The sequence below is a fragment of the Octodon degus genome, unplaced genomic scaffold (assembly GCF_000260255.1).
Source record: "Octodon degus isolate 3935 unplaced genomic scaffold, OctDeg1.0 scaffold00155, whole genome shotgun sequence".
NCBI lineage: Eukaryota > Metazoa > Chordata > Mammalia > Rodentia > Octodontidae > Octodon > Octodon degus.
Genome location: NW_004524731.1, coordinates 1,141,345 through 1,154,375, shown reverse-complemented (window position 1 = coordinate 1,154,375; position 13,031 = coordinate 1,141,345). Strand labels below are relative to the sequence as shown.

Sequence of the window (13,031 nt, the reverse complement as noted above, 5' to 3'; positions counted from 1 at the left end):
GCGCACGTGCGGGGCGCGGGGCGCGGGCGGTCCGCGGGCGGGCGAGGATGCTGCTGTCCCTGGTGCTCCACACCTACTCCATGCGCTCCCTGCTGCCCGGCGTCGTGCTGCTGGGCTCGGCGCCCACCTACGTGCTGCTGTGGGGCGCGTGGCGCCTGCTGTCCGCGCTGCTGCCCGCGCGCCTGTACCAGCGCGTGGACGACCACATGTACTGCGTGTACCAGAGCATGGTGGTCTTCTTCTTCGAGCACTACACCGGCGCGCAGGTGAGCCGCGCGCGACCCGCGGGTCGCGGTACAGGGCGCGGGGCCTTGGCGGCCGGAGCCGCCCGCGCGCCGCCGCCCCCTGCCTGCCCCTGCGCGGAGCTGGACGTGCGGCGGAAGCGCAGAACAAAAGTGCAAGGCCTCAGTGTTGCCCGGTTGCTCGAGGTCGCCGAGAGACGGGCGGGCCAGCTGTGAATGTGCGCGTGATGCCCGGCGGAAGGAGCGGGGCCTGCCTGTGCCGACGCGCCTTCAGCCCGGTTCCCTCCTTCCCGCCCCGGCGCGGGGTCGGGTGCGTGGCGCGAGGGCACGCGCTGCCGGTGTGCTCGGGTTTGATTCTCTTTTTCCTTTCAGAGTAGCAGTTGTTGCCTGTGGTCGTCTGTCTGGCCACTAATACTGAGATAGCAAGTGAGGTCACCGAAACTTTCTTTTTCTTCATTCCTGAAGAAAGTTTTAGGAATTTAGAGGACGTAAGTTCTTTGCGGGTCTCATGAGTCCTGAAACCCCCCTGGGTACCCCCTCACCATCCATAGCCTACTTCACCCTCTTGGCGATCAAACCCAGACCTACTGCTGAGCTACTTTCTCAGCCCTTGTAACATTTTTCTTTTCTTTGAAGTCTTGCTGAATCAGTATGTTGCCCGGGCTGAGTGGGCTGGAATTTGCAGTCCTCCTGCCTCAGCCTTCCCGAGTGCCTGCGTTGCGGGCCTGTGCCGCCACAGTAGGCCCATCCTCGGAGTAGGCCCGTCCTAGGCTTGCCTCTTCCTCTTTTTCAACTTTTTATGCGCCCCACGGAGAGTCAGCCTGAGTCTCTTCCATGGTAAAAGGCACACTGATTCAAGTAACTACTATGTCTTGTGGCCACTGTGAGGCAGTTGTGTAAGCACCTGTGTTGTAGTTGCGGAGATCAGAAGGGGGAAACTGAGAGGTGGCTGGCTTCATGTCTGAGCAGAAGGAGGTTCTGGGATGGAATCAGCGCCCCATGCCGGGGGCTGGGGCTGCTGCCTGGCCCAGCCACAGTCAGTGCCCCAGCCTCTTCTGGTCTGTGACCCCTGCTGGGTTCCCTCCTCCGAGGAGGCTTGGGACCTTCCTGAAAAGCTGGAGGGTCTGCTCATCTCAGATCTCTACTTATAGGTTCCAGAACCTGTTTTCCAAATAAAGACACTCACATGTCCCAAGGCTTAGGACACCGACCTGCTGTTCCCTTTCAGCCGCTACAGTGATCCCACAGCTCTATTTGGTACTATGCAGTAGTCTCTGTCTACTTCCTTGGGTTGACCGCCCTATTTCTGTAGGTCATTACATGTGAAGACATTTTGGTTTTTGGTTTCTGTTGCCTGCTACAATAAAAAGCATGGTTTCCTGTACTAAGGCTATTTGAAAAATACTTTTCCATAATATTTTAATTTTTCATTTATAAGCCTTGATTTTTTCCTTAAGGGGCATTTGATTGTCATATTTTCAGAGCCTTTCTTCTTTATAATAACATACATGTTAATTGTGTCTTGGTTTTCCTTTGTCAGTTTATCCTGAAATTGCCATCCCCTGGTAGCAGAAAACAAATACATCCTGTGTTCAGGCTCTACTACATAGAAAGCGATGGAGTCTGGCCTCTGCTGCACTCATCACTTAGAAACTTGTGGATTGGGAAGGAGCTTGAGTGTGGAGTGAGCCCTTGGGCGGGGAGCTGAGCCAGAGGAGGGGTGCTGGCTGGGCCGCCTTGCCTCCCTGCCACCATCTACGTTGGTTGCTAGATTCGCCTTAGCTTCCTGTCTTAGCCTTCTGGATGTCTCCTAGTTCTTGAGACGGCTACCCTAGATATGATGAACGTTCACGCTGGCGGTCATGCTGAATAATGAACAAGCTTTTTAGCATGTTGTATGAAACTGCCAAAAGTTCACGTAGCTTTTTTCAGATATGAGAATTCTTTGTATCTTGAAAAAAGTTGTTTATTGTTTGCAGACACGTGCCTGTTCATCAGCACCTAATGAGTATTTCAATCACTGTGTAGTTACCACTTACATCGGTTGGTAGCATTTGGAATTTACTTTTTAAATTAATTTTTATTTTATATAATTTTTTCATTTATATATGTGTGTGTGTGTGTGTGTGTGTGTGTGTGGCCAGCTCAGCCCACCAGGGGGCGGGGCTGGCTGGCATGTGGTGCTGGGGGATTGAACCGCAGTCCCTGTGCTTTGCTAAGCTTGTTCTAAGTAGGTGCTTTAGACCACTGAGCTGTCTCCCCAGCCCCATGGAATTTACTTTTAAAATATTTTACTTAATGTCCTTGAGTGCTAATCCCCTCTCCCAAATACTGACATCATAGCAATAAGAGGTAAAATTCTTTATTTTTTTTGTGGAACTGGGGATTGAACTCAGGCCCTTGCGCTTGCCAGGGAAGCGCTTATTCCCCTGAGCCATCTCCCCAGCCCCTAAAATTCTTAGTTTATGTTAAAAAAAACTTAGCTCTTCGACTGACCTGCTTTAAGGGTAGTAACACTGGGAGCAGGCTGCAGAGTTGAAGTCTTATTAGAGTCTGATGTTTGTGTAAAGTGCTCAGCCAGAATACTAGATTTCTCTAGTGCTAAGTTCTCTGGCTGCAGCGTTGTCTCAAGTGTCGTAGATACACAAGGTTCCTCTCTAGAAACCATTTGAGACTGATTCTTTCTGAAGTGCTATCTAATCGAAATAGTCCTAAACTCTCAGTGAGTGAAGTTTGCATTCTGTTTCTTGCTGCCTGTGCAGCTGAGCTCTTGGAATTCCACGTGTTGATTTAGAATCCAGGAGGCCCTGATGCAGTCTTGGCCAGCCGTTGTCACATGCTGGGTTCTCTCCACACACTGCTCAGGTGGACAGTCTTCTTCAGTATCAGAAGTCTTAAGCAGAACATGAATGTTCGTATCCTCACATTTGTTTTGCCTGCTTGTTTGTTGTCTGTGTGAAGACATTAAAAAGACACCTTGCGTTTAGTTGTGGGAGTGACAGGACTGGCAGGCTTATTTATTTATGTTTTTGTATTTTAGGGACAGGTCTGCAGAGTATTCAGGGTCTCACTGCTAGATGGGACTCAGTGATCCGCCTGTTTACAGCCTTCCAAGAGCTGGGATTACGGGGGGTGGGGGTACAGGGCAGGGCAGGGCTGAGGATCAAATCACCTGCTCCTGCCCCTGCATACAGGCACTTTAATCTGCTGAGCTGTTTGGCCGACCCAATGAGATAATTGCTTTTTTTTTTTTTTGTATGGGGGATTGAACACAGGACCTTGTGTTTGCCAGGCAGGCACTTACTGTATCTCCCCGGCTGGAAGGCTTAGATGTGCCTTTGCTGTGAGAGCAGGATGATAAAATCTTTGATAGAGAAGTTGAACATTTCCCAGTCAAACCCAGTTACCGTTTGACGCGGTTGAGGTTGGCTAGGGAACTGGTTAACTTATTAGACTTACAGTAAAATCTGAGCACTGTGGGAAGACTCCGTCATTAAATTAAGTTCTTGGGTGGGTTTTGCAGTACCACAGCGCGTCCCCAGCTGCATGCAGGGGTACTTCTGTCATTAGGAGAGACTGTGACTGTGTGGACAGTTTTCCTTCTTTTATAAGTTTTGAGAAGTTGAACCAACTGAGTTGGTGTTTCCTAAAGGGCATTACAAATGAGCTTGCCTTCAGTATTTTGTCATGTTATTAAACCTCTTAAACAGAGGTTGATGTTAATACCTAGACAGTCCATTACTAAATCATCATTTTTCAGTGAGGAACCTCTACGACCTGGCAGTCAGTCATCCATCTGCCTATCCATCTATCCATCTGTCCGTCCGTCCGTCCGTCCATCCATCCGTCCATCCATCATTTGCTGATGAACATTGGCCAAGTGCTGTGCTGGTTACTGGGGTACAAAGAGAGCAGCAGCCAAGACATTTGCTGCATGGGACTCATGTCTTAGTGAGGAGGATTCATAGTAAGAATGCAAATGCTCTATGCTGTGAGGGTCAGTCCAGTGGATGCAGGAAGCGATTTGGAAAAGTGAGTGACGTTTGGGTATGTGGCTTCTTTTTGTTTGCTTGTTTGTTTTTTTTGTTTTTTGCAGAACTGGTGATTGAACTCAGGCCCTTGTGCTTGCCAGGGAAGTGCTTATTCCACTGAGCCATCTCCCTGGCCCCATGTATGTGGCTTTAAAGAGGGTCACTTAGGCAGATGGCTGTGGAATGCCAGCAGAGAGACAGTGGCCAGGCGTGGGAAGAGCAGGCACAGCAGGATGGTGAAGAATTCTAGGCCCAGTTTAGAAAGAATGCAGAGCACTTGGCAGTGAGATATTGCTGTAAAAGGAAAGGGTGGGTTGTAGTAGCTTGGATGTAGTGAGCACTACTGTGTACAAGTGGTGTTCTGCTATGTAGCCTGTTTTGTCCTCATTTACAGGTGGAGAAACTGAGGCACAGGTAATTCATTTGTAGGAACGAACAAGGATTTATTCCACAGCAGTCTGCAAGAGTTAATCAAAAAACATACAATGTTCAAAATTTTAACAACTTCTTATAGTGAGAGAACACATTACCAAGAATGTAAGTGCAGTCAAAGCGGGGAGAGTATTCTGAGCAGGATTCATGGCAGTGCAGCATTTATTGTAATTCCTTTTTTTTTTTTTTTTTAAATTTAAACAGTCCTAAAGGGCTGACCAAACAGCTCAGCAGATTAAAGTGCCTGCAAGCAAGCATAGGGGCCGGAGGTTCAATCCCTGGGCCTGATGCTATGGTGGCACCCGCCTATGATCCCAGCTCTTGGGAGGCTGTAAACAGGCAGATCACTAAGAGTCCGATCCAGTCGTGAGACCCTGAACACCCTGCAGACCCTTCCCTAAGATACAAAAAAAAAAAAAAAAAAAAAATTAAACAGTTCTAGTATTTCTTGGCCACCCTTGATCAAATGTTTTCAGCCCTTCCTGATAAATGAAAGCATTATAGTGTCCTCATCTCCCTTATTCACCAGCTCTGGCACTGTGCAGATTCTAGCTCTTCCCCACAGTCTAAATGACTATGAAAAATGAATGTTTTGAATCAACTCAGGACTTGAAGGCAGTCAGGCCAGTGCAGTCAAGACTTTCAGAACTGCTTCAGAAAGAGGCAAGAATGAGGGATTAGGTGTGTTCAAAGTGAGGGGGAGTGTTCTAGGGGGCTTGATGGCAGTATGCCATTTACTCTAATTTTTTTTTTTTTTAAACAAAACAAAACATTGACTGTATTTCTTGAGCATGCCACACTTTGGAGACCCACACTTAGAAGACACTTTCCTAGCTGGTAGGGTCCTAGCTCCCAAGTTACTGTGGTAAGAACACCACAGGCAGTTACAGTATACCGTGATCTGAAGTCGTTGGAGCGCTGTGTTACGGCTTTGCGACCAGAGATAAAGGAACCCTTTGCTTGGGTTATTAGGAACGGGTGTCCTTGTCGAGGATTACTTTGTATCTTTAATTAAAGCACAGGTACATTAGTAACATAGTATGTGCAGGGAATAGAGGTTCTCATGTGATAACAGGAGAAGCGTGAAAACTTCCGGACCTTTGAACTAGCTACATTCCCCAGCCTCTTAGTTTTTAGAATCTTGCCTTCAACCTTGACTTACTCACTTGTCCAGGCTGGGCTTGAGCTAGCTAGCAGTCCTGCTTTAGCCTCCCAGAGCACTGGGTGACAGGCACACACTGCCACACTGCCCAAGCTGGTCCAAGTGCCTGCCCCCACGGGGCTTCCCCAGCCCGCTGCCCCTGCTCTACAGGGCTCTCCCGCTCCTGGGTGCCTGGCACTCTCCTCAGCTGTGTGTGTGATCTCAGACATTTTGACGTGAGGTCGCCTGTTTGGACCTTGAAAAGACATGACTGATACTAACTTGAATCTTAGGGTATATGTCCCCTCTACAAGATTGTAGCACATCATCTGGCAGTAAAAGGGAGAGTGACTTGGTTTTTCCCGTGTAACAAAGGCAGAGGGTGTCAGAGTGCTGCCTGCAGCTGCTGCAGACACACAGGCGAGTCTCAAGCAGTTTTCCTAGTGGTGAGTGTTGGGCTAATAGTGCAGGTTAGAGAGTCTGCCCTCCCCTACCTGAGAGGCCAGGGGAGGACACGGGCTCCGCCCTCCAGGGAAGGCAGTGTTTGCAAAGTGGAAGACCCTGGGAGAGAAGGAGGCCTCCCTGCAGGAGGTTTATCTCAGTCCTTTTGTTTCTCTGTAGAAACTAGCAGTGAAACCCTAGAGAAAACATCACGTGGGTATTCAGAGGGCTGGAGGACGCTGGCTAGCACCATCCTGGTGAGAACTGCTGAAGCCGAGTGCACAGAAGTGGCACTGCAGGCCAGGGAGGGGAGTTGGGTTGCATCTGGTTCCAGGTGCAGGGGCCATGCTAGCTAGGCGGGCAGCCAGCCGTGTTTTGGATGGATGAAGTGGTCTTGACGCTCCACAGGTAACACTGGGAAGCACTGCACAAAGATGCCCTTAGGGGCAGGTGGCTCAGTAGAATAAGCGCTTCCCTGGCAAGCCCAAGGGCCTGAGTTCAATCCCTGGTTCTGCTTAAAAAAATAAAAGAAAGACGCTGTTAAAATCAAAAGACCTTTAGAAGCAAGAGATGACACAGCTGAACCCCCAGGTGTTGAATTTGTGGAAGAGTGGGGGCTTTGGCTGCTGTGGCGTCCCGTGCAAAGGCCAGCTCCAGTGTATTACTTCTTGCCTTAGTCCTTGTTTTCTTTGTGGTGGTACAGGCCGTTGATTCCAGGGCTTTGTGCAGGCTGGGCAGGCACTCTGCCACAAAGCTGCATCCTCAGCCCTTTTGAAAATGTTTAAACAAGGCCTCAGTAAGTTGCCCGGCTGGCCTTGAACCTAGTCTTCCTACCTCAGCCTGGGGAGTAATTGGCATCACCAGCGTGTAGCACCACGCCTCAGGCTTTGCTGCTGTTCTTCCTGAGTATTTCCTTAGAGAGCCTCTCTGTGGTACCTTTTTATGCTCATAGATTTCTTTTTCTTTTTTTTTTTTTAACTTTTTTTTTTTTTTAATTTTATTTATTTATTTGGGTGTGTGTGTGTGTGTGTGTGGCCAGCTCAGCCCACCAGGGGGTGGGGCTGGCTGGCATGTGGTGCTGGGGGATTGAATCCTGGTCCCTTTGCGTTGCTAAGCTTGTTCTAAGTAGGTGCTTTAGACCACTGAGCCATCTCACCAGCCTTATGCTCATAGATTTCTTATACCCTGTAATAAATATTAAAAGTTTAAAAATTACATACATTTCTAATACAATGAAGCTTCTTATTTGACATTTTTCATTTTGAATTTTTTGCAGAGGGTAGTTTTATGAAAAAGTAAGAGATTTAGGGGTCTCGCGGTGAGAAGTATGTAATTTCTATTTCTTTATCACACACGGCACCAGCTCCGGGCAACTCCTTAGCTTCGGTGTTGTTCTCTTTAAACAGAATGTTGTTTGTCATGCTGTTTCAAAGACTGAGATAATATGTGAAATGGCCTAGTTTAGTCCTGTGTAGGTCATAGATGCTGAGAAAAAATACTAAGATAAGAACAGTGCCAGGAGACAGGTATGCCCAGTGTATTAGAGTTCTATGATTTCTTCACTCTAACCCTCTCCCAGCTGAGCTGTTTAGGCCAATTAGTTCTATGATTTCTAAGGTTTCATTTACATTATGTCTTACAGTTGTTTTGAATTCAGATTGTTGGCTAGATATACTAATTTGACCCTGTTTCAAAAAGGTAAAATATTACCATCCATGGAATGTTTCAGACTGGTCCAATAAAAAAAAGGCCACATTCGGGGCTGGTGAGATGGCTCAGTGGTCTAAAGCACCTACTTAGAACAAGCTTAGCAAAGCACATGGACCGCGGTTCAATCCCCCAGCACCACATGCCAGCCAGCCCCGCCCCCAGGCGGGCTGAGCTGGCCACACACACACACACACACACACACACACATAAAATAAATAAATTTTAAAAAAGGCCACAATTTTTGCATGATGTACAGTAGAAATCTCTCTCTGGTTAGCTAGCAATACACAGTCATGTGTCACTTGACAGCGGGGATGGATGTGTTCTGCGAGCCAGATGAGGTGCTATCGCTGGGCCAGCAGAGGATGCTCATATCGCTGGGATGTTCAGGGGCTCTTGACGTGGTAAGCAGGCTATAGGAGGGCTTGCTGGTGTGGCATGCACTATTTTATTAAAATAGAAAACCGGGGATTGAACTCAGACCCTTGCGCTTGCCAGGGAAGCGCTTATTCCACTGAGCCATCTCTCCAGCCCCTAAAGTGGAAACATTTTTAAACTGACAAGATACATAGTATAGAAAATATGGACGCTCAAAATGTTATGTGCTGTGCAGCGTTGTCCATGTGCAAGTCTGCACGGCAGGCTGTGCCTGGGCTCGCGCTTTCAGCACGAGCCTGGAGGTGCACCAGGATGGAGCGTGGAGCGGGGGCTTTTATCACGGGGGGTGGGTGGGGGGGTCTTCAGCTCCTCCGGGATCTGTTTTCCTCCCTCCCTCTGTGTGTGTGTGTGTGTGTGTGTGTGTGTGTCTGTCTGTCTGTCTGTCTGTCTGTCTGTCTCTCTCATATTTTTCGGTTGTAATTGTCCTTTAGATGAGGTTTATTTTATGTTTTGGTGCCAAGGACTGAACCCAGGGCTTTCCGCTTGTTAGGCAAGTAATCTACCACTGAGCTAAATCCCCAGCCCCATCTATGGATTCTCTTAGTGGTATATTTGTACGGCATCTGTGGTTGACCAGACTGTCCTTAGATGTATGTCACTGTATTTCAGGGGCATAAAAATAACATTTAAAAGTACATTTCAAATGATTGTAAACCAGGGTGTAAACTGTATAGACAGTTGTGCTGAGACCCAGAGCTCGGTATAGCTGCCTTTCTGTGTAATCAGACTGTTCTGGGGAGACAGATCAGGGAGCTAGTTCTCTTATCAACTGAATAAAATTTTTTACCTTTTTGGTAAAAACAACATTTTTAACTTTTTTTTTTTTTTTTGATGCTTACTATGTTTTAGGAATTGTGTGAAGTACCATGGTGCCTCAGTGCATGAATTTTATTTATGTTTTTGGTACTAGAATGCAAACTCATGACCTCGCATTTACTAGGCAAGTGCTGCACAGCTGAGCTCTATCCTTGGCTTGGTTCATGAATTAACTTGTTCTGTGATGTTGGAGAAGACGGCCACATTTATGTTTGTGTGGAACAGATGGAAGAGCTTGCAAACAAAACCAAAATTTGCCCAACACTTGTGTTTGTGAACCAAATTGTTTGCAAACAAAGATTTCATGCATTGAGGGAGGACTGTAGTGGGGCACAGTTTTGCTGGTTTTGCCCAGTCCTGTGAGAATGGTCTCTGTTATGACCCTCACCCTGGAGGCGGTGCACTGAAGTGTGAAGGGGCTGGTTGCTGTGATCCATTCTTGTAAGCTGATGACTGGCTTCCAGATCCAGGTCTGGCTGAGCTCTTAGTGACTTCTGCGGTGTGTGGTGGGGAGGAGGGCCTTTCCTCCACCTTCTGGGTGGGGTGGGGGAGGCTTATGAGTGAGACCACATAAGCACTTGCCTTGCAAGTGCAAGGACCTGATTTCAATCCCCGGTTCCGCAAAAAAAAAAAAAAAAAAGAGTGAGACCACGAAAGTCTGATTACAGAGAAGTGAGCACGCTCTGTGCGTGTTCATTTTCACTTGGAGGGTGGTGGGACAGAGCTTGTTTGCTTCTCAGTAACCTTTAAAGAGGATTCCTAGGCACAATGGCATAGTGCGGAGTGCATGCTACACTTTTGTACTGGGGACATGTCTAGGGCAGTGTTTCAGGTTTTTCATGCTGAAGGTAAACACACCTGTTAAGATGGAGAATATAGTTTTTGGCAAAGGAAGAATGCTGTGGATCTTCTTCCCAGTGGGATACAACAGGGTGAATCCCAAGTGATTCACATGTTATGGAAAGAGGATTGGGGTGAGGTGAAGGTGGTTTACTCTTACTCCAAGCCTTCCTCTGAAAGCCGGTTTGTGAAAGTAGACATGATTGACTAAAGCAGACTAGTAACCAGTATGTCAGCCGCCATGAACATAAAAGTATTCAGAGAGCAATTAGTGTCTGCTTCTGAATTAATTTTATCAAAAAGTAGGGCCTGCCAGGTAGCTCAGTGGATTAAAGCGCCTGCTTAAGCAAGCACTAGGGGATCGGGGTTCCTGTTGGCTCTGTCTCCAGGGTGCGCTGAGACAGCGATTGAGACAGTGTGGTGGTGCGAGCCTGTAATCCCAGCATTTGGGAGGCTGAAAACAGGAGGATCACTATGAGTCTGATCTGTGTAGTGAGACCCTGTAGGCCCTGTTATTAAATACATTTAAAAAAGTAAAATTGGAGCCCTGCCCCGTAGCTCAGTTCTTTAAGTGGCTGCTTCAACAAAGCAGTCAGGCTCAGGTTGCTGTGGTTCAATCCCCACAACCCAAGCCAGCCAAACCTGCCCTGAAGGCATTTGGAGCGCAAAAAAAAAGGTAAAATTGCTATTTAAAGAGACTTCAGGGGCCAGGGAAATGGCTCAGTAGAATAAGTGCTTCCCTGGCAAGTGCAAGGGCCTGAGTTCAATGCCCAGTTCTGCCAGCAACAACAACAAAAAAAAGACACTTCAGTTTTTAAAAAATGGATGCACCTAAGAGTCAATAATGGGGGGAAACGTTATGAATCATGATAACAAAAAGCCTTGTTTTCATATGCATGCTTTAAAGGAACAAATTGTAAGATACGTTTATTTTTTTTTATTTTTTTTTTAAATATTGTCCTCTTTCTTTCTTTCTTTTTTTTTTTAACATTTATTTATTGTGTGTGTGTGTGTGCGTGTGTGTGTGGCCAGCTCAGCCCACCAGGGGGCGGGGCTGACTGGCATGTGGTGCTGGGGGATCGAATCGCGGTCCTTGTGCTTTGCCAAGCTTGACCACTGAGCCATCTCTCCAGCCCCATAAGATACGTTTATAAAAGTGGCTAATGTGCTAGGCATGGTGGAACATGCCTGTAATCCCAGCTACTTGGGAGGCTGAGGCAGGATTGAAATTTGAGGTCCATGTTGGCTGAAATAAAAAAGTGTTGAGATGGTGGGTCAGTGGCAGAGCACCTGTCTAGTATGTGGGAAGCCCTGGGTTCTATCTCCAGCACCAACACACACACATGTACACACACGTGTGCACAGCAGGAGCGTGCTCCCTGGGCGGAGCGTGGCTCCTGATTCTTCGTGGGGCTAGGCTGGAAGACAGCCAGGCTTCAGCAGGGAAGTGAACAGCGAGAGAGAGTGGGCTTGGAGCTCATGCAGCAAGGTCATCCAGGTAGGAGCATGATAATCACTAGTCATCTAATGATTTATGTGTGTGAAATTTTTAAGTTCTTAAGAATTTCTGTTTAATTTTGAGAACTATAGTTATCTGATTAGCCACATACTTCGTAATAAAGTAGCACTAGTTCATTTAATATTTTGAAAGTCTTCATTATTAGAAGGGGAACTTTTTCTTCTCTTCCATATTAGTAAACCTAAAAAACCATCACATAACCTTCTGCTTCAACGAACAAATGGAATAGATCTGATCCATTTTAGCGTGCAAGTATTTGCTCATCTTTGGAGCTTCAGAAATAAAGGATCTTGGGGCTGGGGAGATGGCTCAGTGGAATAAGCGTTCCTCTGGCAAGTGCAAGGGCCTGAGTTCAATCTCTGGTTCTGCAAAAAAAAAAAAAAAAAAAAAAAAAGAAGAAGAAGAAGAAGAAAGAAAGGATCTTGGCCCAGGGAGACAGCTCAGTAGAAAAAGTGCTTGCCTGACAAACGAGTCCTGAGTTCAATCCCTGGTACTGCAAAAGAAAAAACAAAAAACCCAGAAATAAAGGATCTTAAAAATTGTGTGGGTTAGATGTGTAAACAGTGTACTTAAACATTCTTTTCTTTGGTTTATTAGTGTGTATTTGAAGTACTTAGTAGTGACTTACATAGGTTTTTTTTTGTTTTGTTTTGTTTTTTTTTTTTGCGGAACCAGGTATTGAACTCAGGCCCTTGTGCTTGCCAGGCAAGCGCATAGTCTACTGAGCCATCTCCCTGCCCCCATAGTTATATTGATGTTGACAGTTTTTCATTGTCACTGAATTTGCTCCCAGATCTTTTAGAGCTTTACGTAAGAAGAGCTACTCCATGTTCTGACGTCTTCCTTCTGTTGAATTCCACATGGGGTTGTGGCTTAAGTGGTGAGTGGAGAAACAGAGAAGAGGCTGTTGTCCACACATGTCCCTTGGAATCCGAATTGTATTTTATCAAAGTTTATCATTGTCTTTTGCATTTCAGTTGGAAGTAACATTTCTCTCCCTACTATACTTGTACGTAGATTAGAAAGTTCTGGAAGTGCGTGTGCACACGTGCGCCCATGTGTATGTACATGTTAATCTCTCACATTGGTCTCCATGGGATGGACTTAAGTACCTCCCAGGGCTGTGCGTGACGTTCTGAGTGGCACTTCTCTGCTCTGTGACCGAGCAGTGGAACTCCATCCTCACCCCTCATACCACGTAAATTCGCTGTTGGTACTTTCAGGAGATAGTGCTGATCAATCTGTGAATATCGACCAAGTTTAACTTTGCTGCTGAGCTAATCAAACAAAACACTGTATCTCAAGTAGCATTGTTTGGAAGCCAGTTCATGATGGGCAAATTGGGGTACCTTATGGTCTGAAAGGGTTAAAAGAGGTAGCTTTTTATATTTTGCTTATTTTTTAGAGGACTTTTTAAAAAA

The 13,031-nt window shown here is 46.7% G+C and overlaps 1 protein-coding gene across 1 annotated transcript in view; it reads left to right on the top strand.

Moving 5' to 3' along the window:
• Positions 1-6: 6 nt before the first annotated feature.
• Agpat5 (1-acylglycerol-3-phosphate O-acyltransferase 5) overlaps positions 7-13,031 on the top strand; it is a 51,184-nt gene continuing 38,159 nt past the window's right edge. The window contains exon 1 of the mRNA XM_004642504.2: positions 7-266. Within this exon, the coding sequence (XP_004642561.1) occupies positions 48-266 (219 nt within the window). The 5' untranslated portion in view covers positions 7-47. The remainder of the gene's footprint in view (positions 267-13,031) is intronic.